This window comes from Myotis nattereri (assembly GCF_964212035.1).
Source record: "Myotis nattereri genome assembly, chromosome: 9".
Lineage (NCBI taxonomy): Eukaryota > Metazoa > Chordata > Mammalia > Chiroptera > Vespertilionidae > Myotis > Myotis nattereri.
In genome coordinates, this window is record NC_138084.1 from 1,135,225 (window position 1) to 1,156,516 (window position 21,292).

Genomic DNA, 21,292 nt, shown 5'->3' on the forward strand with positions numbered 1-21,292 from the left:
GCTCCAGTCCCCGTGCAGAGGGGTCACCTCTCCGAGTTCTAGACCCAGGGGCCTGTTGCCATGGAGCAGCCTGAGGCCTCCTGCTCCAGGTGAGTGCTGGGCTCGTCCTGCCACCTGGGGACCCGCTGCTAACCCCATTCCCCACCCCCCCACCCCCCCCCACCCCGCTCAGGGTTCCAGGAGCAAATGGGGGTCTGCTCCCCAACAGGCCTCAGACTGAGACGCTGTGCAAGGCCCCCGGAGGCGGGGGGCGGGGTGCATGGTGCTGTGGGGATCCGGGAACGCAGTCTGGGCCAGGCGGTGACTCCAGCCGCACCCAGCTCTGCTCCAGGACCCCAGGGGGAGGCAAGGAAGGGGGAGCACAGGCGTCCTAGACACCTCATCTGGGGAGTGTGGCCTGGCCGCGCCAGGTGTGGGAAAGGCACCAGGCAGGCGGGCAGGCACCCCAAGGCCCTGGAGCGCCCCACCTCACCAGCAGGCAAAGCCTTGGACCGCCTGGGAGCAAAACCTGCAACGAGTCCCTGGAGCGCAGGCCTCCCCTGCGGGCAGAGCGCGGGCATGGAGCCACCGAAGGGGACGGGGCGCGTCGGAGCCTCTGCTCCTCGCGGGCACCCCGACGCCCGGGGGTGGGGCCGGGGTTTCGGGACGCGACCCACGTGCTGATCCCCCCGCCTGCCCGCCTCCCGCAGCGAGCAGGCCCGCGCGGCCGCCGCCCGCGAGCTGCTCCTGGCGGCGCTGGAGGACCTGAGCCAGGAGCAGCTGAAGCGCTTCCGCCACAAGCTGCGCGACGCGCCGCTGGACGGGCGCAGCATCCCGTGGGGGCGGCTGGAGCGCGCGGACGCCGTGGACCTGGCCGAGCAGCTGACCCACTTCTACGGCGCGGAGCCCGCGCTCGAGGTGGCGCGCAAGACGCTGAAGAGGGCGGACGTCCGCGACGTGGCGGCGCAGCTCAAGGAGCAGCGGCTGCAGCGTGAGCGCGCGGGGCGGGTCGCCCGGTCCCTGCCCGCCACCCCTCCGTCCCCGTCCGGGACCGCCGCCCTCCTTCCCGCCTCCCCGGGGAAGCCAGGCGCGCCCCCTGCCGGCCAGCTTCACTCCGGGCCGGGGCCTGGGATACGGGCCCTGGAGAGTGGCCGCGACCCCTACTGCGTCCACCCCCGTCCCCCCGTCCCCCCCGTCCCCCCCGCTCGCGCGCGGCCTCACGCAAGTCTCCCTTTCAGGGCTCGGCCCCAGCTTCTCGGTGCTGCTCTCCGTGTCCGGTAGGTCTCCGGCCGGGGGCGCAGGCCCTGCAGGGCCCAGGCTTGGAGCGGCTGCCCTCTCCCGGGGAGGCGCGGGTCTGGGAGGGCCAGGGCGGGGAGGGGGTGGCACAGCAGGGGAAACTGAGTCCTGAGCCGAGCGGGGAGCGCCGTGGGCACGGAGGGCGAGCTGACCCAGCCGCCCCGCCTCCTTCCCCATCTCCCCGCCCCCCCCCCCCCCCCAGAGTACAAGAAGAAATACCGGGAGCACGTGCTGCGGCAGCACGCCAAGGTCAAGGAGCGCAACGCCCGCTCCGTGAAGATCAACAAGCGCTTCACCAAGCTGCTCATCGCGCCCGAGAGCGCCGCCCTGGCGCCCGAGGCCCTGGGGCCCGCGGAGGCGCCCGCGCCCGAGCGCGCTCGGCGCTCGGACACGCACACTTTCAACCGCCTGTTCGGCCACGACGAGGAGGGCCAGCGGCCGCTGACCGTGGTGCTGCAGGGCCCGGCGGGCATCGGCAAGACCATGGCGGCCAAGAAAATCTTGTACGACTGGGCGGCGGGGAAGCTGTACCACGGCCAGGTGGACTTCGCCTTCTTCCTGCCGTGCGGGGAGCTGCTGGAGCGGCCGGGCGCCTGCAGCCTGGCCGACCTGGTCCTGGACCAGTGCCCGGACCGCAGCGCCCCGGTGCGGCAGATGCTCGCCAACTCCGAGCGGCTGCTCTTCATCCTGGACGGCGCGGACGAGCTGGACGAGCTGGACGAGCTGGACGAGCTGCCGGCGCCGGCCTGCACGGACCCCTTCGAGGCCGCCGGCGCCGCGCGGGTGCTGGGCAGCCTCCTGAGCAAGGCGCTGCTCCCCCAGGCCCGCCTGCTGGTGACCACGCGCCCCGCCGCGCCGGGCCGGCTGCAGGGCCGCCTGCGCTCCCCGCAGTGCGCCGAGGTGTGCGGCTTCTCGGACAAGGACAAGAAGAAGTACTTCTACAAGTTCTTCCAGGACGAGTGGCGGGCGGAGCGCGCCTACCGCTTCGTCAAGGAGAACGAGACGCTGTTCGCGCTGTGCTTCGTGCCCTTCGTGTGCTGGATCGTGTGCACCGTCCTGCGCCAGCAGCTGGAGCTGGGCCAGGACCTGTCGCGCACCTCCAAGACCACCACGTCCGTGTACCTGCTGTTCGTCGTCAGCCTCCTGAGCTCGGGGCCCGCCGCCGACCGGCCTCGGGTGCAGGGCGAGCTGCGCCAGCTGTGCCGCCTGGCCCGCGAGGGCGTCCTGGGGCGCAGGGCGCAGTTCACCGAGAAGGATCTGGAGAGGCTGCGGCTGAGCGGCTCCAAGGTCCAGACGCTGTTCCTCATCAAGAAAGAGCTCCCGGGCGTGCTCCAGACCGAGGTCGCCTTCCGGTTCATCGACCAGAGCTTCCAGGAGTTCTTCACGGCGCTGTCCTACCTGCTGGAGGAGGCGGGGCCCGCGGCGCCGGCGGGCGGCGTCCGGGAGCTCCTGCGCCGGGACCTGGCGCTCGCCACCCGCTTCCTCTTCGGGCTGCTGAGCGCCGAGCGCGTGCGTGACGTCCAGCGCCACTTCGGCTGCGCGGTGTCCGAGCGCGTGAAGCAGGATGTGCTGCGGTGGGTGCAGGACCAGGGCCAGGGCCAGGGCCAGGGCCAGGGGCGCCCTCCCGCGGCGCCGGCGGGGGCGGAGGAGCCCAAGGAGCTGAAGGACGCGGGGTCCGAGGAGGAGGCGGAGGAGGTAGAGGAGGAGGAGGAGGAGGAGGAGTTCAGCTTCCCGCTGGAGCTGCTGTACTGCCTGTACGAGTCGCAGGAGGCGGCCTTCGTGCGCCAGGCCCTGCGGGGCCTCCGGGAGCTGGCGCTGGAGCGCTGGAGCTTCAGCCACATGGACCTGGCCGTGCTGAGCTACTGCGTGCGGTGCTGCCCCGCCGGACAGGCGCTGCGGCTGGTCGGCTGTGCGCTGCCCGCCCCGCAGAAGAAGAAGAAGAAAGGCCTGATGAAGCGGCTGCAGAACAGCCTGAGCGGCAGCCCGTGAGTCCTGCGCGGCCTCCCCGGCCCGCGCTGTGGGCACCGTTCAGGCCTGTGCCCCTGAGCGCCCACCTGGGCGTCCCCCCGACCAGAGGCAGGGCTTCAGGGCTGGTTCTGCCCACCCCCTTGTGGGGCAGCCTCCAGTGCCCACCTTCTCCTCCATGCCACCCCCACCCCCCTTCCTCTCCATGCCACCCCCACCCCCCTTCCTCTCCATGCCACCCCCACCCCCACCCCCGTCCTCTCCATGCCACCCCCACCCCCCGTCCCCGTCCTCTCCATGCCACCCCCACCCCCCGTCCCCGTCCTCTCCATGCCACCCCCACCCCCCGTCCTCTCTATGCCACCCCCACCCCCCGCCCCCGTCCTCTCCATGCCACCCCCACCCCTGCCCCCGTCCTCTCCATGCCACCCCCACCCCCCGCCCCCGTCCTCTCCATGCCACCCCCACCCCCCGCCCCCGTCCTCTCCATGCCACCCCCACCCCCCGCCCCCGTCCTCTCCATGCCACCCCCACCCCCCGCCCCCGTCCTCTCCATGCCACCCCCACCCCCCGCCCCGTCCTCTCCATGCCACCCCCACCCCCCGCCCCCGTCCTCTCCATGCCACCCCCATCTTCCACCCCCACCCCCCCCACCCTCCCACCCCCGCCATCCACATCCAAGGCAAACCTCAGAGCATGGCCATGTAGCTCTAGACCAGCCCCCGCCCATGCTTTTTGGATTTTTAAAAATATATTTTTATTGATTTCAGAGAGGAAGGAAGTGGGAGAGAGAGAGACATCCAGGATGAGAGAATCAGGGACCGGCTGCCTCCTGCACGCCCCACGCTGGGGATCAAGCCTGCAACCTGGGCCTGTGCCCTGACCGGGAGTCGAACCGTGACCTTCTGGTTCATAGGTGGACGTTGAACCCCTGAGCCACAGGCCGGACCCCCCCGCCCCCCCCACCCCACCCCGCAACGCTTTCTCATAATGAGTTCTGGAACACGCCACGCCCCCTTTGCCCTGGGCCTCTTCCCTCAGCCCAGAGCACTGCTTGCTGCCTCCCCACAAGGCCGGCCCAGACTCCCCAGCTGCCCTGCGACCCCTGGGGCCCCAGATGTGCCCCAATGACCACCACACGCCGTGACCTCTGTCCGTGGCCGCCTCCTTCGCCAGACCCTCCGCTGCCCAGGGCAAGGCTGTGTCGTTGTCCCTGGCCCAGGCGCTCAGCGTCCATTCGAGGACGAATGTGCGGACGTTGACAGGGGCTGGGGACACCCTCGCAGGCGCAAGGCCAGGCACACACTGGGGATGCGGGGACGTGGCCCCCGGGTGCGCCTGGCTGGCTTCGGGGGGGAGGCGCCTGGGGCCATGAGAGGCCGCGCTTGGGTTTGGGGTGAGGACAGAGGTGGCTGTGACACCTGAGGGGCACAGGGAAGACGGAGGAGGGACTGCAGCCAGGTGGCTCCCCTCTCCCCACAGCTCTCAGGCCGCCGCGAAGAAACCCCAGGCGTCCTCGCTGCGCCCTCTCTGCGAGGCCATGACCGACCAGCAGTGCGGCCTGACCAGCCTGACGTGAGTGGCCCAGCCCAGCCCTGCCTGGGCGGGCGCAGAGCAGGATGCCCGGGCGAGGGAGAGGAGTGGCCCTGTCTGGGCTGGCTGAGGGGACGGGCGGGGAGCCTGTGGCCTCGGGCGTCCATGCCGGGGCCCATCCCCAGCCTAGGGGCTCCTTGGGAAGGGGGCTGACCAGGTCCGAGTGGGAGCTGAGCATTGGGGGGGAGGGACATGGAGGAGACCAGCCCACTGGCCGTCAGTCCTGCCACTCAGCTCAGTGCAGCGTGTGCACCACAGCGTTTATGTGGCAAAGAAGCAGAAGCCACACCCTGCCGGCCTTAGGGACCGGCTAACTACACTGCGGCCCTAGCTCGGGGACAACGCAGGAGGTTGGCATGTGCAGGGGGAGGTCAGCGTGTGCAGGGGGAGGTCAGCGTGTGCAGGGGGAGGTCGGCGTGTGCAGGGGGAGGTCAGCGTGTGCAGGGGGAGGTCGGTATGTGCAGGGGGAGGTCGGTGTGTGCAGGGGGAGGTCAGCGTGTGCAGGGGGAGGTCTGCGTGTGCAGGGGGAGGTCGGTATGTGCAGGGGGAGGTCGGTGTGTGCAGGGGGAGGTCTGTGTGTGCAGGGGGAGGTCGGTGTGTGCAGGGGGAGGTCTGTGTGTGCAGGGGGAGGTCGGTGTGTGCAAGGGGAGGTCTGTGTGTGCAGGGGGAGGTCGGTGTGTGCAGGGGGAGGTCAGTGTGTGCAAGGGGAGGTCTGTGTGTGCAGGGGGAGGTCTGTGTGTGCAAGGGGAGGTCAGTGTGTGCAAGGGGAGGTCTGTGTGTGCAGGGGGAGGTCGGTGTGTGCAAGGGGAGGTCTGTGTGTGCAGGGGGAGGTCGGTGTGTGCAGGGGGAGGTCAGTGTGTGCAAGGGGAGGTCTGTGTGTGCAGGGGGAGGTCAGTGTGTGCAAGGGGAGGTCAGTGTGTGCAAGGGGAGGTCTGTGTGTGCAGGGGGAGGTCGGTGTGTGCAGGGGGAGGTCGGTGTGTGCAAGGGGAGGTCTGTGTGTGCAGGGGGAGGTCTGTGTGTGCAAGGGGAGGTCGGTGTGTGCAGGGGGAGGTCTGTGTGTGCAGGGGGAGGTCGGTGTGTGCAGGGGGAGGTCAGTGTGTGCAAGGGGAGGTCAGTGTGTGCAAGGGGAGGTCTGTGTGTGCAGGGGGAGGTCTGTGTGTGCAAGGGGAGGTCGGTGTGTGCAGGGGGAGGTCAGTGTGTGCAAGGGGAGGTCAGCGTGTGCAGGGGGAGGTCAGCGTGTGCAGGGGGAGGTCGGTGTGTGCAGGGGGAGGTCTGTGTGTGCAGGGGGAGGTCAGTATGTGCAGGGGGAGGTCTGTGTGTGCAGGGGGAGGTCAGTGTGTGCAGGTGGAGGTCGCCGTGGGTTCCTCATAAATGCGTGGTCAACAGTGTCCTAGGGAAGACTGGCATGTGCCCAGGCATGCGCCCGGGGTGATGCCACCAGGGACACGCCTGGTGACAAAGGCAGGGGCGCTGTGCAGCCGACACTCCTCCGCTGACCCCAGCCCTGAGGAGTGGGCAGTCTGCACAGCCAGGGCAGCGAGGGCGGAGGGGCCCGGGACTGACCTGTGCTTGCGGACCACAGGCTGTCCCGCTGCAGACTCCCAGACTCCGCGTGCCATGACCTGGCGCAGGCCCTGAGGGCGGCCCCCGCCCTGACCGAGCTGTGCCTCCTGCACAACGGGATCAGCCAGGCGGGGCTGCGGGCGCTGAGCGAGGGCCTGGTCTGGCCCGGGTGCCGGGTGCAGACACTCAGGTGAGGCTGGGTCTGGGCGGACGAAGGGACGGGAGGGGCCCCCAGCGGCTCCTGAGGCCCCCTCTCCGCAGGCTGCAGCAGCCCGGCCTCCAGGAGGCGCTCCAGTACCTGGTGGGCCTGCTCCAGCACAGCCCCGCCCTGACCACCCTGGACCTCAGTGGCTGCCAGCTGTCGGGACCCGTGGTGACAGGCCTGTGCGCGGCCCTGCAGCAGCCGGGATGCCGCCTGCAGACCCTCAGGTAGGGGAGGGGCAGGAAGGGTGCTGGGGACACACCTCTGAAGCTGGGCGGGGCTGGGGGGTTACCTGAGGCTGCCCCTAGACCAGCGGTTCTCAACCTGTGGGTCGCGACCCCTTTGGGGGTCGAACGACCCTTTCACAGGGGTCGCCTAAGACCATCGGAAAACACATCTATAATGACATATTGTTTTTGTGATTAATCACAATGCTTTCATTATGTTCAATTTGTAACAATGAAAATACATCCTGCATATCAGATATTTACATGACGATTCATCACAGTAGCAACAGCACAGTGATGAAGTAGCAACGGAAATAATTTTATGGTCGGGGGTCACCACAACATGAGGAACTGTGTTAAAGGGTCGCGGCGTTAGGAAGGTTGAGAACCACTGTCCTAGGCCCTGAGTGAGCACAGCCCCTGGAGACACCCCTCCAAGCCCTGGCCCCAGCCCTTGGCCTCAACCTCTCTGCCAGACTAAACGTCCATCTGGTGCGGTGCCCTGGCACAGTCTGGGTCAATGCTCCCAACACCCTCCCACTCTCCCGGGCTTGGCTCCCAGCTCCCGCCCCCTCCCCCAGCCTCTGGCAACCCTGATGGGCTTCTTCTGTCACTGTGTACCTCTGGCACACGCAGCCCAGGCCAGTCGCCCATCACTGCCCCCCCCCGCCCCCCTCCCTTCGCCTGTCACTGCTGCTCCCTGCCCTGGTCCCTGCTCCCCTCCCACCCACCTCCCCCTTGTTCTGTGCACGCAGCCTGAGCTCCGTGGCGCTGAGCGAGCAGTCCCTGGAGGAGCTGCAGGCTGTGAGGACAGCAAAGCCAGGCCTGGTCATCACACACGCGGCGCTGGACAGCCCCCCTGCGTCTCCCCAGGGGCTCAGCACGGCCTTGTAGGCCCCGCGGGCAGTGCAGCCAGGAGGATGCCCCTCAGCCCAGGAGAAGCTCTCCCGTCCGAGGGCCTGAGGGAGTGGCTGAGGGGCCGGGCAGACAGGGAGAAGCCCCGACCGACAGGCACGGCCCCCTCCATGGTCCTCCACGTGGCCCGGGACATGCCCCTTCCACACACCCTGGGCCCTGACCCCCGCTGGGCCCCACCACCTTCCTCTTGGGCCCCAACAGCGCTGCTGGGAGCCCCCATAACTGAGCACCTGCCACGCGCGGACCTTGACTGGTGTGCTGGGTGCAGGGTGACACCTTCGCGGATCGTCTCCATCTGCGGTGGGGGCCCCAGGGCCCCACGGCCCTGCCCCTGGCCAACGAGGTTCAAGCAGGGCTGACCCTTGACCAGAAGTGGGCAGGTCGCCATCCCTCCCCGGGAACGCGGGTCCTGGCATCAGGGGAGGCCATCCCTGAGGCCGTGTGCCGAGCCCAGGGGTGTCCACTCGCCGTCTAAGGTCTGGGGACAGAGCCCAGGGCGGAGGGAGAAGGCAGTGGCCTGACCCGGCGGCGGCGGCTGTGACGGCTGGCAGTGGGCAGCCCAAGCCGGTAATAAAGTCTCCTTTGCATTCCTGTGTTGGCTTCTGTTCACGTGGCCGGCATCCTGGCCAGCTTCCCTTTGGTACTAACTCCCCTGTCTGGGCGGGGTCCCCATTTCAAGGATGAGAAAACCGAGCCTCAGGGAGCAGCCTGACTGCAAGCAGCCCTGACCCTCGAAGGACAGGCCAGCAATGGGCGGCCCTCGAGGCTTCCCGCCCAACACTGTGGGCGGGGCCGGCTCCTGAGACCCCGTCCAGGTAGAGGGGCAGCCAGGTTCGGCAGCCTGAGGGGCGGTGAAGGATGGAGAAGACAGGCAAGAGAAGAACGCTGGGCCGGGTGGGACGCTGCCCTCCCTGATGGACAGCCAGCGCCCCGGCCTGCAAGCCGAGTCTTCATTTTATAGCAGATCCCACGAGGCACAGTGAGGGCGTGGCCGAGATGCTTACAACGTTCTCCCGGGTTTTGGTTTTGTTTTTAAATATATTTTATTGATTTTTTACAGAGAGGAAGGGAGAGAGATAGAGAGTTAGAAACATCGATGGGAGAGAAACATCAATCAGCTGCCTCCTGCACACTCCCCACTGGGGATGTGCCCACAACCCAGGTACATGCCCTTGACCGGAATCGAACCTGGGACCCCTCAGTCCGCAGGCCAACGCTCTATCCACTGAGACAAACCGGTTTCGGCTCTCCCGGGTTTCGAATCCACTCAATCACATGCACCTGATCGAGCTTTGTTTACTCGCTGCCCCGCCTGCAGCCCACATCACTCAGCCACTGGGGGCCGTTCCCACAGCGGTGCCCTTCCGAAATCAGCTTTCTTTTTTCTTTTTAATATATTTTCATTGACTTCAGAGGAGGAGGGAGAGGGAGAGAGAGAGAGAAACATCAATGATGAGAGAATCGTTGATCAGTTGCCTCCTGCACACACACACCCCCACTGGGGGTTGAGCCCACAACCCAGGCCTGTGCCCTGACTGGGAATCGAACTGTGACCTCCTAGTTCCTAGGTCGACACTCAGACACTCAACCCCTGAGCCCCGCCGGCCAGGCCGGCCCATTCACGGCAGCTCTTGACCTAATGACCTGGTGCCCCACCTCCAGGCACCATCACACTTGGGATTAGATGTCAACAGAGACAGACGTGGGGTCCCCAGCAGGGAGCGCGCTCAGAACGTGAAGGGCGCAGAGGTGGAAGCCAGGCTGACTGCCGGGAGTGGGGGCGGGCACCTTGGGGACTTGTCCTCCCAGAGAGGTGGGCACCACTGCGGGCTCTGAGCAGAGGGCACAGGCTGACCTCGCCACTCGCAGGACGGACGGAAGGGCAGAGCAGAGGCAGAAAGCGGGGAGTGTGCTGGCCCAGGAGTCACGGGGGACAGAGAGCGGGCAGGGCTGGAGGTGGGCGTGGGCGTGGATGAGGGAGGGCAGCTGGGGGGGGGGGTCTGAGTGTCTCTGACTGGGGGTCAGACATCTGGGTCAGCCCAGGGCGTGAGAGACAAGAATGGAAGAGGCCCAAGACCAGCCCGGAGCATCCAGGGGGCAGGGGCCAGGGACAGGGGGAGGGGGGGAGATGGAGGATGAGAGGAGAGGCTGGGGAGCCAGAGGGGAGGGCAGAGGACAGTCTGCAGGACCTTTCCTACAGGCCCTGCCCTCCGGTCCACCCTAGGGCACGTCCCCAGGCCACACCAGGCCCTCAGGCTGACCCACGCGGCCTCAGGGGGCGGGATGGGGGCTGCAGTTCAACCACCCGACCTCCGCCTCGCCCTGAGCCGCGTCTGCCCCGCCTCCTGCCCGCCCGCCCAGCACTGCCCTGGGGGCGGGGACCAGCCTCCCGTCCCGCCCGTCCGCCCTGCGCCGCCCCGAGGGCGGGGACGGAGGGCCTTCCGCCTACAAGGCGAGGCGTCCACCGGGCTGCTCCTCCCTGGGCGCTGGAGCCGCAGCTGAAGGACGCGGGGCTGCGGTGAGCCCAGACGGCTGCCCCCTCCCTCCCGGGCTCGCCCGGCCTCTCGCCCCCACAGCCCCGGGCACTGCCCCCTACGCCCCACCCGCCCCAGGCGGCTTCCTCGGGGAGAAATGTCCCGGGCAGAGTCCTCACTGCCACCCACAGGGCCCGTGCTGGGGTGGGGCGGGGAGAGAGCCGGAAGGTCCGGACGGAGGTCGGAAGGTGGGGGTTTGGGGACTCCCTTGGGTCCCTGGAGATCAATATGAGGGGTCGAGGGCTTTCCTGGGGGGCTGCCCAGGTGGGCCCATATTGGGGGCACCAGCCAAGTTCCAAGGGCAGGGGCTTTGGGGTTAACAGCATCAAGAGAGGGAGACCCAACCAACTGGGGGTCCCCTGGCCCCCACCCTTTTCCAGACTCCTCCACTGAGCAAGCCTTCCCATGGCGGACGCCAGCGAAGACCCCACCGTATTCACTGCCCACTCTCTGCCCAGTGACCCCCGGCTCTGGGCCACCGTGACCAACGCATACTTGGGCACACGTGTCTATCATGATACTCTGCATGTGAATGGCGTGTACAACGGGGCCTTGGGGGACACGCACCGAGCCATCCTGCCCAGTCCCCTCGGCGTCCGGCTGGAGGCCCCCGTGGGCACCAGAGAGCAGCTGACCACGACCTTCGTCCTGGACACCAACACAGGTAGCCACTGCCTGCTCCCCCACCCCCAACCCGGCCGTGTTCCAGGTTAGTGGGGAGGTTGGGCCCACGCAGTGAGGGGGGGAGCAGGGAGGGGGAGGGGGCAGAGGGGGACTCACTTCCAGAGCAGAAAGGCCAGCAGCTTCGTAACCGTCCTGGCTGCCCCGCGTGGGGCGCGTGTGATGGGCCTTCGTCCCCCCGCCCGCCCGGCAGGCTCCTTTCTGCACACCCTGGAGGGCGCCGGCTTCCAGGCCTCGCAGCGCATCTACGCCCACCGCAGGCTGCCCCACGTCCTGGCCTTCAGCGTGTCCATCGCCCGCTCGGCCCCGGGCAGCTGGCCCGTCACGGTGCCGCTGCGGTCCGCCTTCTCCCCAGAAAGCCCCGACTTGGACCTGCACCTGGGGCCTGACTTCCAGGGAGCCCGGTGAGGAGGGGGCAGGGGGCGGGGGGCAAGCCGGCGGCCCCGAGGGAGCCTGGCCCTGAGACAGCCGTGCTCTCGCAGGTACCTGTACGGCCACACGCTCGCCCCCGAGCAGCCTGGGGGAGCGCGGCAGGAGGTGCACATGCTGTGGACGCCGGTGCCCCCCGCCCTGACCCTGGGGGAGGGCGAGGAGGACAGGACCTGGGAGTTCCTGACCGTGGTGGGCGGCAGCCAGGCCGAGGCCCGGGCCTGCCTTTCCGAGGCCCTGGAGCTGCAGGCCAGGGGGGCGCTGTACCCCACCCACGCCCAGGCCTGGGCGCAGCTCTGGGCAGGCTGTGGCCTGGATGTGGTGGGGCCCCTGGCCCTGCGCCAGGCCCTGCGTGGCGCCCTCTACTACCTGCTCAGCGCCCTGCCCGAGCCCGGGGTCCCAGGATATGTCTGCCACGGACTCAGCCCCGGGGGCCTCTCCAACGGGAGCCGTGAGGAATGCTACTGGGGCCACGTGTTCTGGGACCAGGTGTGCACCCGCCGCCCCAGCACGCACCTGCACGGTGTGGGTGGCACACAGGCAGAGGGTCCCTGGGCCCGGGACACAGCCTTGCCGGGGATGGGGGCTGTGGCTGGAGAAGCACAGGGACCATGGCAACAGGGAAGGCTTCCCGGAGGCGGTGGCATCTCAGATGGAGGATGTGTGGGGGTCTGCTGGGAAAGCAATTCAGGCGAGGGCACCGTAAGGCACAAAGCCCCAGAGCTGCAGAGGGCCTGGCATCTGGCCAGGGCGGGGGGCGGGGCTCATGAGGCTGGAAGGGCAGTTGTGGGGGGCTGCAGGCCCGTTAATTGGGGTGTGACACAGACAGATGTGGGCTCTGGAAGGACCCGGGCAGCTGCTAAGGAAATGTGGGGGACGGTGAGGCCGGCAGGAGCGGGGCCAGGAGAGCTGGGACTTGGAGACCAGCGGGCACGGAGCCCGAGGAGCGGGCTGTGGCCCACTTGACCCTCCGGGTCAGGCAGCCAGTGAGCCACGAAGCCGGATCCTGGCCTGAGCCCCAGGCCAGACCCAGGTGCCCCCTGGGGAGGGGAAGCGCTGGGCCAGGGACCTGAGGGTGTCAGCTGGAGATGGGGACGTGTGGCGGGCAGGCGAGGAAGGCCCGGGACAGACCCGGGTGGGCAGCAAGGAGCTGTGCTGCCCCTGAGGCTCCCCAGGGCAGAAAGGGGGCGGGGGGGGGGGGCAGAGGAGGGTGCGGGAGCTCGAAGCGGCCCCTCTGGCTGTGCTCCCAGGACCTCTGGATGTTCCCGAATGTCCTCCTGCTCCAGCCCCAGGCCGCCAGGGCCCTCCTGCAGTACCGCGTCCAGACGCTGGGCGGGGCCCTGGACAACGCCCGGAGCCTGGGCTACCAGGTGAGCGAGGCCAGTGCCCGGCCCGCAGGGTCCCTCGAGGGCGGATGTCACCAGAGCCCTCTGGGGGGGGGAGGGGAAGGGCGTCTGGGGTCTGACAGGCTCAGCAGCATTGCCGGCCTGCTTTGTACCGATGGGAACAGCCTGGCTGATACCCAGCGCGTCCCCTCACTGCCCGGTGCCCGGGGCAGCCACAGTGGAAACTGGGCAGAGGCCACCTGGCCCACGGGGGGGACGGGGGAGCAATCCAGTGGCACCCGGGAAGTTGGTGCCCCACCTCTGCCCTCTGGCGTAGGCTGAGCGTATTGGGAAATATGTGAGCTGCTCCCAAGCCCCCCGCCCCCCCATAAAGGATCGGTCTGCACCTCCCCCAACCCTCAGGGAGCCAAGTTTGCCTGGGAGAGCGCTGCTTCCGGCCTGGAGGTCTGCCCTGAGGACATCTACGGGACCCAGGAGATCCACGTCAACGGGGCCGTGGCGCTGGCCTTCCAGCTGTACTACCACAGCACCCAGGTGAGGCGGCTGCCCACGGGCCGTGGCCGCTCCTCCTGTGGCCCCGCCCCCAGCTGGGACTTCCTGCCTCGAGCCAGTCCAGGCACCTGGGGGCCACGCATTCACTCCTGGATGCTGGGAAGGGTGGGCCTTGGCGGGAATGCAGGTCCACTGAGAGCTAGAATCGTGGGTGCCGGGCTCTGTTCCCACCTCTCCGCCCCCAGGACCTGCAGCTCTTCCAGGAGGCTGGCGGCTGGGACGTGGTCAGCGCCGTGGCTGAGTTTTGGTGCAGCCGCGTGGAGTGGAGCCCTGCAGAGGAGGAGTTCCACCTGAAGGGTGAGGGCATGGCGGGGGGAGGGTGGTCATGGGGGAGGGTGGACGGTCATGGGGGAGGGTGGTCATGGGGAGGGTGGTCATGGGGGAGGGTGGTCATGGGGAGGGTGGGTGGTCATGGGGGAGGGTGGTCATGGGGAGGGTGGTCATGGGGGAGGGTGGATGGTCATGGGTGAGGGTGGTCATGGGGAGGGTGGTCATGGGGGAGGGTGGGTGGTCATGGGGGAGGGTGGGTGGTCATGGGGAGAGTGGTCATGGGGGAGGGTGGTCATGGGGAGGGTGGTCATGGGAGAGGGTGGGTGGTCATGGGGGAGGGTGGTCATGGGGGAGGGTGGTCATGGGGGAGGGTGGATGGTCATGGGGGAGGGTGGGTGGTCATGGGGGAGGGTGGGTGGTCATTGGGGAGGGTGGATGGTCATGGGGGAGGGTGGGTGGTCATGGGGGAGGGTGGATGATCATGAGCTGGTGGATGCTCTTCAGTTCAAGGTCAGGGTCAGGGTCAGGGTCAGGTCAGGGTTAACCTGATGTTGCCACCCCACCCTGGCCAGTGCACCGGGGCAGGTCTAAGCCCCTGCACTAAGCACCTTCGTGCCTCTGTGCCCAGGAGTCATGCCCCCCGACGAATACCATTCCGGGGTCAACAACTCCGTGTACACCAACGTGCTGGCCCAGAACAGGTCAGACCCAAGACCCCACCCCACCCAGCCCAGCCGTGCGGGGGCCGGCCGAGAGCGCCCGAGCTCAGCCCCGCCTCTGCCCTAGCCTGCGCTTCGCCGCTGCCCTGGCCCGGGACCTGGGCCGGCCCGTCCCCAGCCGGTGGCTGGCCGTGGCCGATAAGATCAAGGTGCCCTTTGACCCGAAGCACAACTTCCACCCCGAGTTTGATGGATACGAGCCTGGTGAGTGGACTCGGGTCCCTTCGAGGCCCCTTCTCCCTCCCAACGCCCCTTCCCGACAGCGGGTCCGGTCCACCTTCCCCCCCAGCAGCCCTGTCCCCCCCCCCAGGAGAGGAGGTGAAGCAGGCAGACGTTGTGCTCCTGGGGTACCCCGTCCCCTTCTCCCTGAGCCCTCAAGTTCGCAGGAAAAACCTGGAAATGTACGAGGCTGTGACGTCGCCCCAGGGCCCGGCCATGACGTGGGTAAGAGGGGGTGGCTCCCACGGCAGCCCCAGCCCTGCCCCCCGGCCTGCCCCCCTCCCATGCTGTGGACCTCACCCCAGCGTGCCCTCTGCCCTCTGCCCCCAGAGCATGTTTGCCGTGGGCTGGATGGAGCTGAAGGATGCCAGGCGGGCACGGGACCTGCTGGACAGGAGCTTCGCCAACATCACCGAGCCCTTCAAGGCCAGCCCCCCCGTCCCCGGCCACACCCCCCTGCGCGGCCCGGGTGGTGGGAGTGGGAGCCCAGCTTCAGGGGTCACCGCGCTGGCGATGCCCACCCCACCCGACCTCCCGGGAGCAGGGACAGCGGCCTGGGGGGGCCTGTGTCCTGCTTCCCGGCTCTGACTGCCCGGCCCTGCAGGTGTGGACGGAGAACGCCGACGGGTCCGGCGCCGTGAACTTCCTGACGGGCATGGGGGGCTTCCTGCAGGCGGCGCTCTTCGGGTTCACAGGGTTCCGGTGAGTGGGGTGACCAGCAGGAGGAGGTCGCCGCCCTGCCTGCCCTCTTCACAGAGCCTCCCCTCCCGCAGGATCACCCCGGCCGGCCTGACCTTTGACCCCACGTGTCCGGCGGGGGTCTCTGGCGTGTGTGTCTCTGGCGTCTCCTACCAGGGGAGCAAGCTTGACTTCTCCTTCTCCGAGGGCTCGGTGACGGTGGAGGTCAGGCCCCCGGCAGGGCCCGGGGCGCCCCCGCTGGAGGTCAAGCTGTGGCCGTCGCAAACCCGGCTCCCCCTGCGCCCAGGTAGGCTGCTACCCCGAGACCCACCCAGGGGCCCCCAGGCTGGCCCGGCGTGTGCCCTCACCCTCAGGGTGGCCCCCTGTCCCTGCAGGACACAAGGTCTCCTTTCCCCGCTCTGCTGGCCGGATACAAAGGTCACCCTTGTAGGAGCCGAGGCAGCAAGTTCTGCTCCCAGAATGCCCTGGGAGAAACTGTTGGAGACATGGGAGCCCACGGCACCCCCTGGACACCTGTGGGCCCCCAGCCCCGGAGCCCCTCACCTGGTGCCGTCCTGGCTTTAGGGACCTCTCGGGTCCTCCCTCAGGCACTCCGCGGGCGGCTGGCTGCACCGCTCCTCCTGGTCGCCCTCCTGGCCTGCCGGCTGCCTCCACCCCCCTCCGCCTGGCAGCCAGGCTCACGGGCTCCAGGAAAGGTCTGGCTTCTTTGGCCTGAAGTTCAAGGCTGCCTCTCGCCCGACCCCTTCCCTGCCTAACCTGTACCCATTGCCTCCCACACCGGCATGCCTGCTCCTGCCCCCAGGCTGCCCCTGCACCTGCCGTGCCCGAGTCACTTGCCCAGGGAGCTGTGGGTCAGGCAGGCGGCTCTGCTGGGAGGCCGGGGCGGGCGGGCCTGGCATGGAGGGCAGCGGGGAGGGGCGGGCTCGCCTGCGGAATTGGAATTACTCCGGCTCAGCCGAAGCTTCGCCAGCCAGAGCCCTCCATGTCACCGAGGCCCCGTCATGGTCGGACCCGGTGCTCCGGGCTGTCCCGGAACTCAGCGTCCTCCGTCCCCGGTGCCCGGGCTCGGGGCGCTTCAGTCCGGCTGGACAGCCCCACCCATGCCTTTCCTCAGCCCAGCGGGTGCAGGGCAAGACCCCGTATCGTCTCTCTGACCGACAGGAAGGACCGAGCCCAGGGCACAGGGTTCTGCGGGGGCCACAGCCTCGCAGCTGGCATGTCACACCGGGTCCCCTGGGTTTGCCAATGAGGCGAGGCGGCGTCCGCGGGAAACTCGGCGAGGGCCCTGCCTGTGCGCTACCGGGAGTTAAAGTTGGGCTGGGGGAGCCGCCGGCAGGCCCGGCCGTGGAGCTGAGGCTCCTCTGGAGCCAGGGCGCCCGGTGGATCGAGTTCCCGCCGGTAACTGGCTCCCTTAGAGCGAGTGAGTGGGTCCCGTTGGCGGCCCCCTCCCCCCTCTGGCCAAGTGTGTTCTGGACGGAGGTAGTCCAAGTTCTCCGAGAAGCAGACACCCGGCAGACAAACTGTGACAGAGGGACGGACGGACAGACAAAAGGGGATGCAAGGCGGGTGGGGGCCGGGGGGCCCAGGCCTGACCCTGTGGCTGTGGGGGCAGCCCTGGGTCGGAGTGGCCTCAGAGGGAGGTGGCCAAGTTGTAACCAGCACCCGTGTCCGAACCAGCTCCCCGGGTCCTCGGTGGCTCTCCGGCACCCACAGGCTCTCCCTCCCCACAGACGCCCAGCAGGTCGCAAAGCCTTGGGGACTGTCCCGGGGCAGCAGCCCAGGAGCCGGGGGGGGGGGCACAGGCACGGGGGCACCGGGCTGCTGGAGCCCGACGCGGCTGCACCTGCAGGCCGCCTGCGCACAGCCACCTGTGCCTACAGCGGGCGGCCCTCGGAGGGGCGGTGGGCGGCAGGGCATGCCTGCTGGGCTCGGGCCCCTGGTAGCCAGCGGCCTGACTTGGGCAGGGGCCTTCAGCCTGCCCAGGACACAGCCCGGGTGCCGGCGACCTCCTCCCCACCGGGCTTGACTGCACCTCTGTCCTCAGCACCGGGCACGGGCGGGCAACCTTCACGCCCATCACAGCCCTCAGACCATCCCGTGCTGGGGCCACGCACCTGCCCCCCACACAGGCTGACCCCTGCTCCCAGCCTCTACCCAGCGCGGGTTGGTCCCTTCTTGGGCCAAACCTGGAGCTCAGGGTGGTCTCCGTCCTGGCCCAAGCGCCGGCACACTGCCCTCGGCCTTGGTCCCACGCGGGGCCAGTGCTGCTTCTCCACCCCCAGCCCCGGCCAGCGCACCTCGGCCTCGGGGGCTGGCTCAGGGCAGCACGCTTCTCAGCTTGGGGCTGGGGCGCTGCGGGCACATGGGGGATGGCTGGGCCAGCTGTTGGGTGTCGGGGGGAGGGGGAGCATGGGCAGGCAGTACGTTGGGAACTCCAAGTACAGCAGCTAAACTGGCCTCCCCTACCCCAGCCCAGGCAGAGTGGACAGGCCAAGGGGGCTCCCTGGGGACGGAAGGGACCCTGGGTGGGGTGATCCAAACCCCAGCCACCCTGTGCTTAAGGCCCTGCAATTAGCCTGCCCTGTCATTGGCCCGGCCACAGCAAGGCCCCGGGACCTCACCCAGCCACACAGGGTGTGTGCATGTGTCTAGCAACCCCCCTCTGCCAGCCGCGGCTCGGGGCGCACCAGGAGGGGAATTACAGGGCATGGGCCTGGCACCAAGGGTGCTGAGAAAGTGTCCTCACCCCGTGTCCCCCTCTGCACAATGTCGCCCGCTGTGTGGTGTGGGCGGCCCATCTGCATGAGCGAGACTGCGTGGAGGGCCCGTGTCCAGCCGTACGGACGCGCCGCAGGGCTGAGATTTCTGAGTTAAAGGGACCGACCCAGTGACCCAAAGAAGGAGATTGGCACACACCCGACCCACAGACAGGAACGCGCAGGAGGGCTCTCCCTGGCCAGGGACGCCCACCCGCCTTGCACGCAGACGCACGCATGCACGCAGACGCACGCATGCACGCAGACGGGTGGGCACACGTGGAGTCCGGGAGACACACCACTCATGCCCCGGAGGACAGGCCACGAAACCACAGCGCCCCACGGGCAGCCGAGATGAAAGCCCGGGTTCCCAAACGGGATTCTAAATGCGCTGGCGCCTCCGCCCAGCAGCCGCAGGCCGCCCGGGGCCCCCGGGGACGGTGGGAGACCACAGCCCAGGGCAGGACATTCCGAGCAGGGCGAGCCCCCGTCAGTGTCGGGGTCCACCCAGGGCGTCTGGCGGTGGGTGTCCGACACCCTCCCCGACCCCACCCAGCCAGGAACCAGCCGGGGGGCCCCTTGTGGATCCAGGCACGTTTAATGGTGAGCCCAGTGAGGGGGAGGGAGGTCTGGCGGGGGCAGGGAGTTAGGGGACCAGAGACCATCAAGGGTGGGGTGAGGCCTTGGGGTCGGCAGTCGGAGCCCCGCCTGGAGCTGGGGGGCGGGGGCCTCAGCCCTATACATGGTCGGGTTCCGGGAGGCCAGCGTCCAGCCCCCGGGCCGGGCCGGGCAGGGGAGGGCCAGCCTGTCAGTCGTAGTCCGAGTCGTCGAACTTGGTGCTGAAGAAGGCGGCCGAGTCCTTCGCCAGCCGGGACAGGTGCAGGGCCCCGGTCACCACCAGCGCCAGCAGCAGCAGGGGCGGCACCAGGGCCCACATGGTGGCCAGGATGTTGTAGCACTTGGCCTTGGAGGCCAGACGCCGGGCCTCCGCCAGGTCCCCCACCACCTTCTGGTCCCGGGCCTGCGGACGGCAGGGCAGGTCCCAGTGTGTCCCCCACCCGGCAGCCTGGTCCCCGCCCGAGGGCCCTGACGACCCAGAATCTGGGTGGCGGCCTGTGGCTGAGGGACCCTGCCAGGGGCTGCCCCACTCCCTTCGCCGCCCCAACCTGGACTCAGGGTTCTGGCCCTGGGGTAGGGGGGGGTCCCCAGTCTAGGGAGGGGCTGGAAGGCACCGCTGCCTCCTCCCAGGCCAGCATGAGCCCCCGAGGGCCCTCGGGTGGGGAGTCCGCCGGGGGTTTGCTCATGGGAACCCCAGCATCTGAAAAGCCCTCATTGCCTCTGCACGCTTGGCAGTGGGCAGACGCCCCTTAAGGACACCCCTTCATCTTCTAGAAGCAAACACCCCCCCCCAGTGGAGACGCCCCCCGTGGAGCCGCCCCCCCAGTGAAGACACCCCCTTAGTGGAGACGCCCCCCCAGTGGAGACACCCCCCAGTGGAGCCCCCCCGTGGAGCCGCCCCCGTGGAGACGCCCCCCGTGGAAACGCCCCCCAGTGGAGACACCCCCCCAGTGGAGACACCCCCTTAGTGGAGACACCCCCCAGTGGAGACACCCCCCAGTGGAGACACCCCCTTAGTGGAGCCGCCCCCGTGGAGCCGCGCACCTTGACGGAGTAGGCCAGCGCCAGGAAGCCCAGGCAGCACAGGTTCAGGTAGAGGGAGCTGAACAGCGACCAGATCAGGTGGTCTCGCGGCGGGGGTCCCGGCGCCCCCAGCGCCACCGCCGTGTGGGCGCCGTCGGCCTTGCGGGGCGTCGGGGCGCGGGGATCCTCGCGGGGGTACGCGGTGTCCATGGGTTCCAGCGCCGTCGCCTCGCTCCGCGCCGCTCGGAGGGGCGCGCGGGCCGCTTATACCCGCGGGGCCAGGCCCGGCGCCGCCGCTAAATATACCGACAAATGACGGCCCGGGGCGCCCGGCGCCCCGCCCCCTCCACCGCCCCGCCCCCTCCACCGCCCCGCCCCCCGCCACCGCCCCGCCCCCACCGGCCCGGAGAGCCCCTCCCCGCGACGGCCCGGGCGTGAGGGCGGGGGTCGCAGTGGGCACCGCGCTCCAAGGACCCCCCTGCGGGCCTGTGCGCTGATAACCCGCGGAGCCTGCTGCGGGGGAGGGGTTGCTGCGGGGGTGGGGGTGCTGCGGGGGAGGGGGTGCTGCGGGGGAGGGGTGCTGCGGGGGAGGGGTGCTGCGGGGGAGGGGTTGCTGCGGGGGTGGGGGTGCTGCGGGGGAGGGGGTGCTGCGGGGGAGGGGTGCTGCGGGGGAGGGGTTGCTGCGGGGGTGGGGGTGCTGCGGGGGAGGGGGTGCTGCGGGGGAGGGGTGCTGCGGGGGAGGGGTGCTGCGGGGGAGGGGTGCTGCGGGTTGGGGGGTGCTGCGGGGGAGGGGGTGCTGCTGGGGAGGGGGTGCTGCGGGGGAGGGGTGCTGCGGGTTGGGGGGTGCTGCGGGGGAAGGGGTGCTGCGGGGGAGGGGGTGGGGGTGGGGCGCTGTGGGTGCAGCCCAGCCATCAAAGCCTCCTCTGGCCCTGGTGGGGCAGGAGCCAGCACCAGGCAGGCCCTCAGGACTTGGGGCGGGGGGGGGGGGGGGCTGCAGGAGCCACAAACCTCCTCCCCGAACTGAGTGCAGTCTCTGCCCATCACCTTCCTTCAGTGCCCAGCCTTGGGGCACAGTCCCCCCAGCCTCCCCCTGCAGGACCTCCTTCCCTGGGCCTCAGCCCCTCCTGCTCTGACGCCGGACGCCCGGCGGGGGGCACCCTCCCGCGAGGCATCCCCACCCCCACAGACAAAGCACCACGCGGGGCCCAGGATCAGGTGCTGCGGGGCTGTCACCGGGGCTGTGGGTGGGGGTTGTCCCTCCCTCTGGCGGCGGCGGCACAGCTGCTGCCCACAGAGCAGCGCCAGCAGGACCCACCTCGCCCCCTCACCTCCCCGACACCAGCCCCCGGGCCTTCTCCAGCCTCTCCAGGCGCCTGTGCAGGGCATGGGAGTCCCGGTGAGGGCGGCTCCACCCCATGTGCATCCCGGGCCCTGGCAAAGGCTCAGGCCCAGAGCCCCAGGGCGCCCATCGGCTGGGGGGCCCTTCCTGGCACCGGCTGCTCCAGCCAGCGGCCCAGACGGTTTGGTGGGAGGATCGGTCCTTTCTCTCAGGGTTTCTGTCCATCGGGGCTGAGCCCTCTGTCCCTCCCGGGCCACTGGCTGCCCCTAACCCTGCCCCCTGCAGAGGAGCCAGGACGGAGCTGGGGGGCTGGAGGGCCGCCCAGGAGGGGCTGGGGCCTGGGCTGCACCCTGCACCCCACGTG

The 21,292-nt window shown here is 69.4% G+C and overlaps 3 protein-coding genes across 3 annotated transcripts; 2 read left to right on the forward strand and 1 right to left on the reverse strand.

The window, feature by feature from the left end:
• Positions 1-60: 60 nt before the first annotated feature.
• On the forward strand, positions 61-8,334 carry NLRP6 (NLR family pyrin domain containing 6; the record flags this gene model as incomplete). Its single annotated transcript, XM_081100159.1, has 8 exons — positions 61-89; positions 690-970; positions 1,218-1,256; positions 1,478-3,260; positions 4,723-4,815; positions 6,416-6,586; positions 6,658-6,825; positions 7,581-8,334. The coding sequence occupies 8 exons, from the start codon at positions 61-63 to the stop codon at positions 7,717-7,719; spliced, it is 2,703 nt and encodes a 900-aa protein (XP_080956285.1). The 3' UTR covers positions 7,720-8,334.
• A 2,348-nt stretch (positions 8,335-10,682) lies between these two features.
• PGGHG (protein-glucosylgalactosylhydroxylysine glucosidase) lies at positions 10,683-15,622 on the forward strand (the record flags this gene model as incomplete). Its single annotated transcript, XM_081100185.1, has 13 exons — positions 10,683-10,941; positions 11,152-11,362; positions 11,441-11,876; positions 12,638-12,757; positions 13,136-13,267; positions 13,471-13,582; positions 14,184-14,256; positions 14,342-14,478; positions 14,585-14,718; positions 14,824-14,919; positions 15,098-15,195; positions 15,267-15,478; positions 15,567-15,622. The coding sequence occupies 13 exons, from the start codon at positions 10,683-10,685 to the stop codon at positions 15,620-15,622; spliced, it is 2,076 nt and encodes a 691-aa protein (XP_080956311.1).
• Positions 15,623-18,529: 2,907 nt separating this feature from the next.
• IFITM5 (interferon induced transmembrane protein 5) lies at positions 18,530-19,872 on the reverse strand. The gene is made up of 2 exons (XM_081100375.1): positions 19,611-19,872; positions 18,530-18,969 (listed from the first exon to the last, which is right to left on the reverse strand). Exons 1-2 carry the CDS (start codon positions 19,797-19,799, stop codon positions 18,757-18,759), a joined length of 402 nt encoding a protein of 133 aa, XP_080956501.1. The 5' UTR covers positions 19,800-19,872; the 3' UTR covers positions 18,530-18,756.
• Positions 19,873-21,292: the final 1,420 nt, after the last annotated feature.

Coding starts and splice junctions, on each gene's coding strand:
- IFITM5 (XM_081100375.1), bottom strand. CDS start 19,799: ATGGACACCGCGTACCCCCGCGAGGATCCCCGCGCCCCGACGCCCCGC. Junction 18,970..19,610: donor CGCTGGCCTACTCCGTCAAG/GTGCGCGGCTCC, acceptor TGCCGTCCGCAG/GCCCGGGACCAGAAGGTGGT.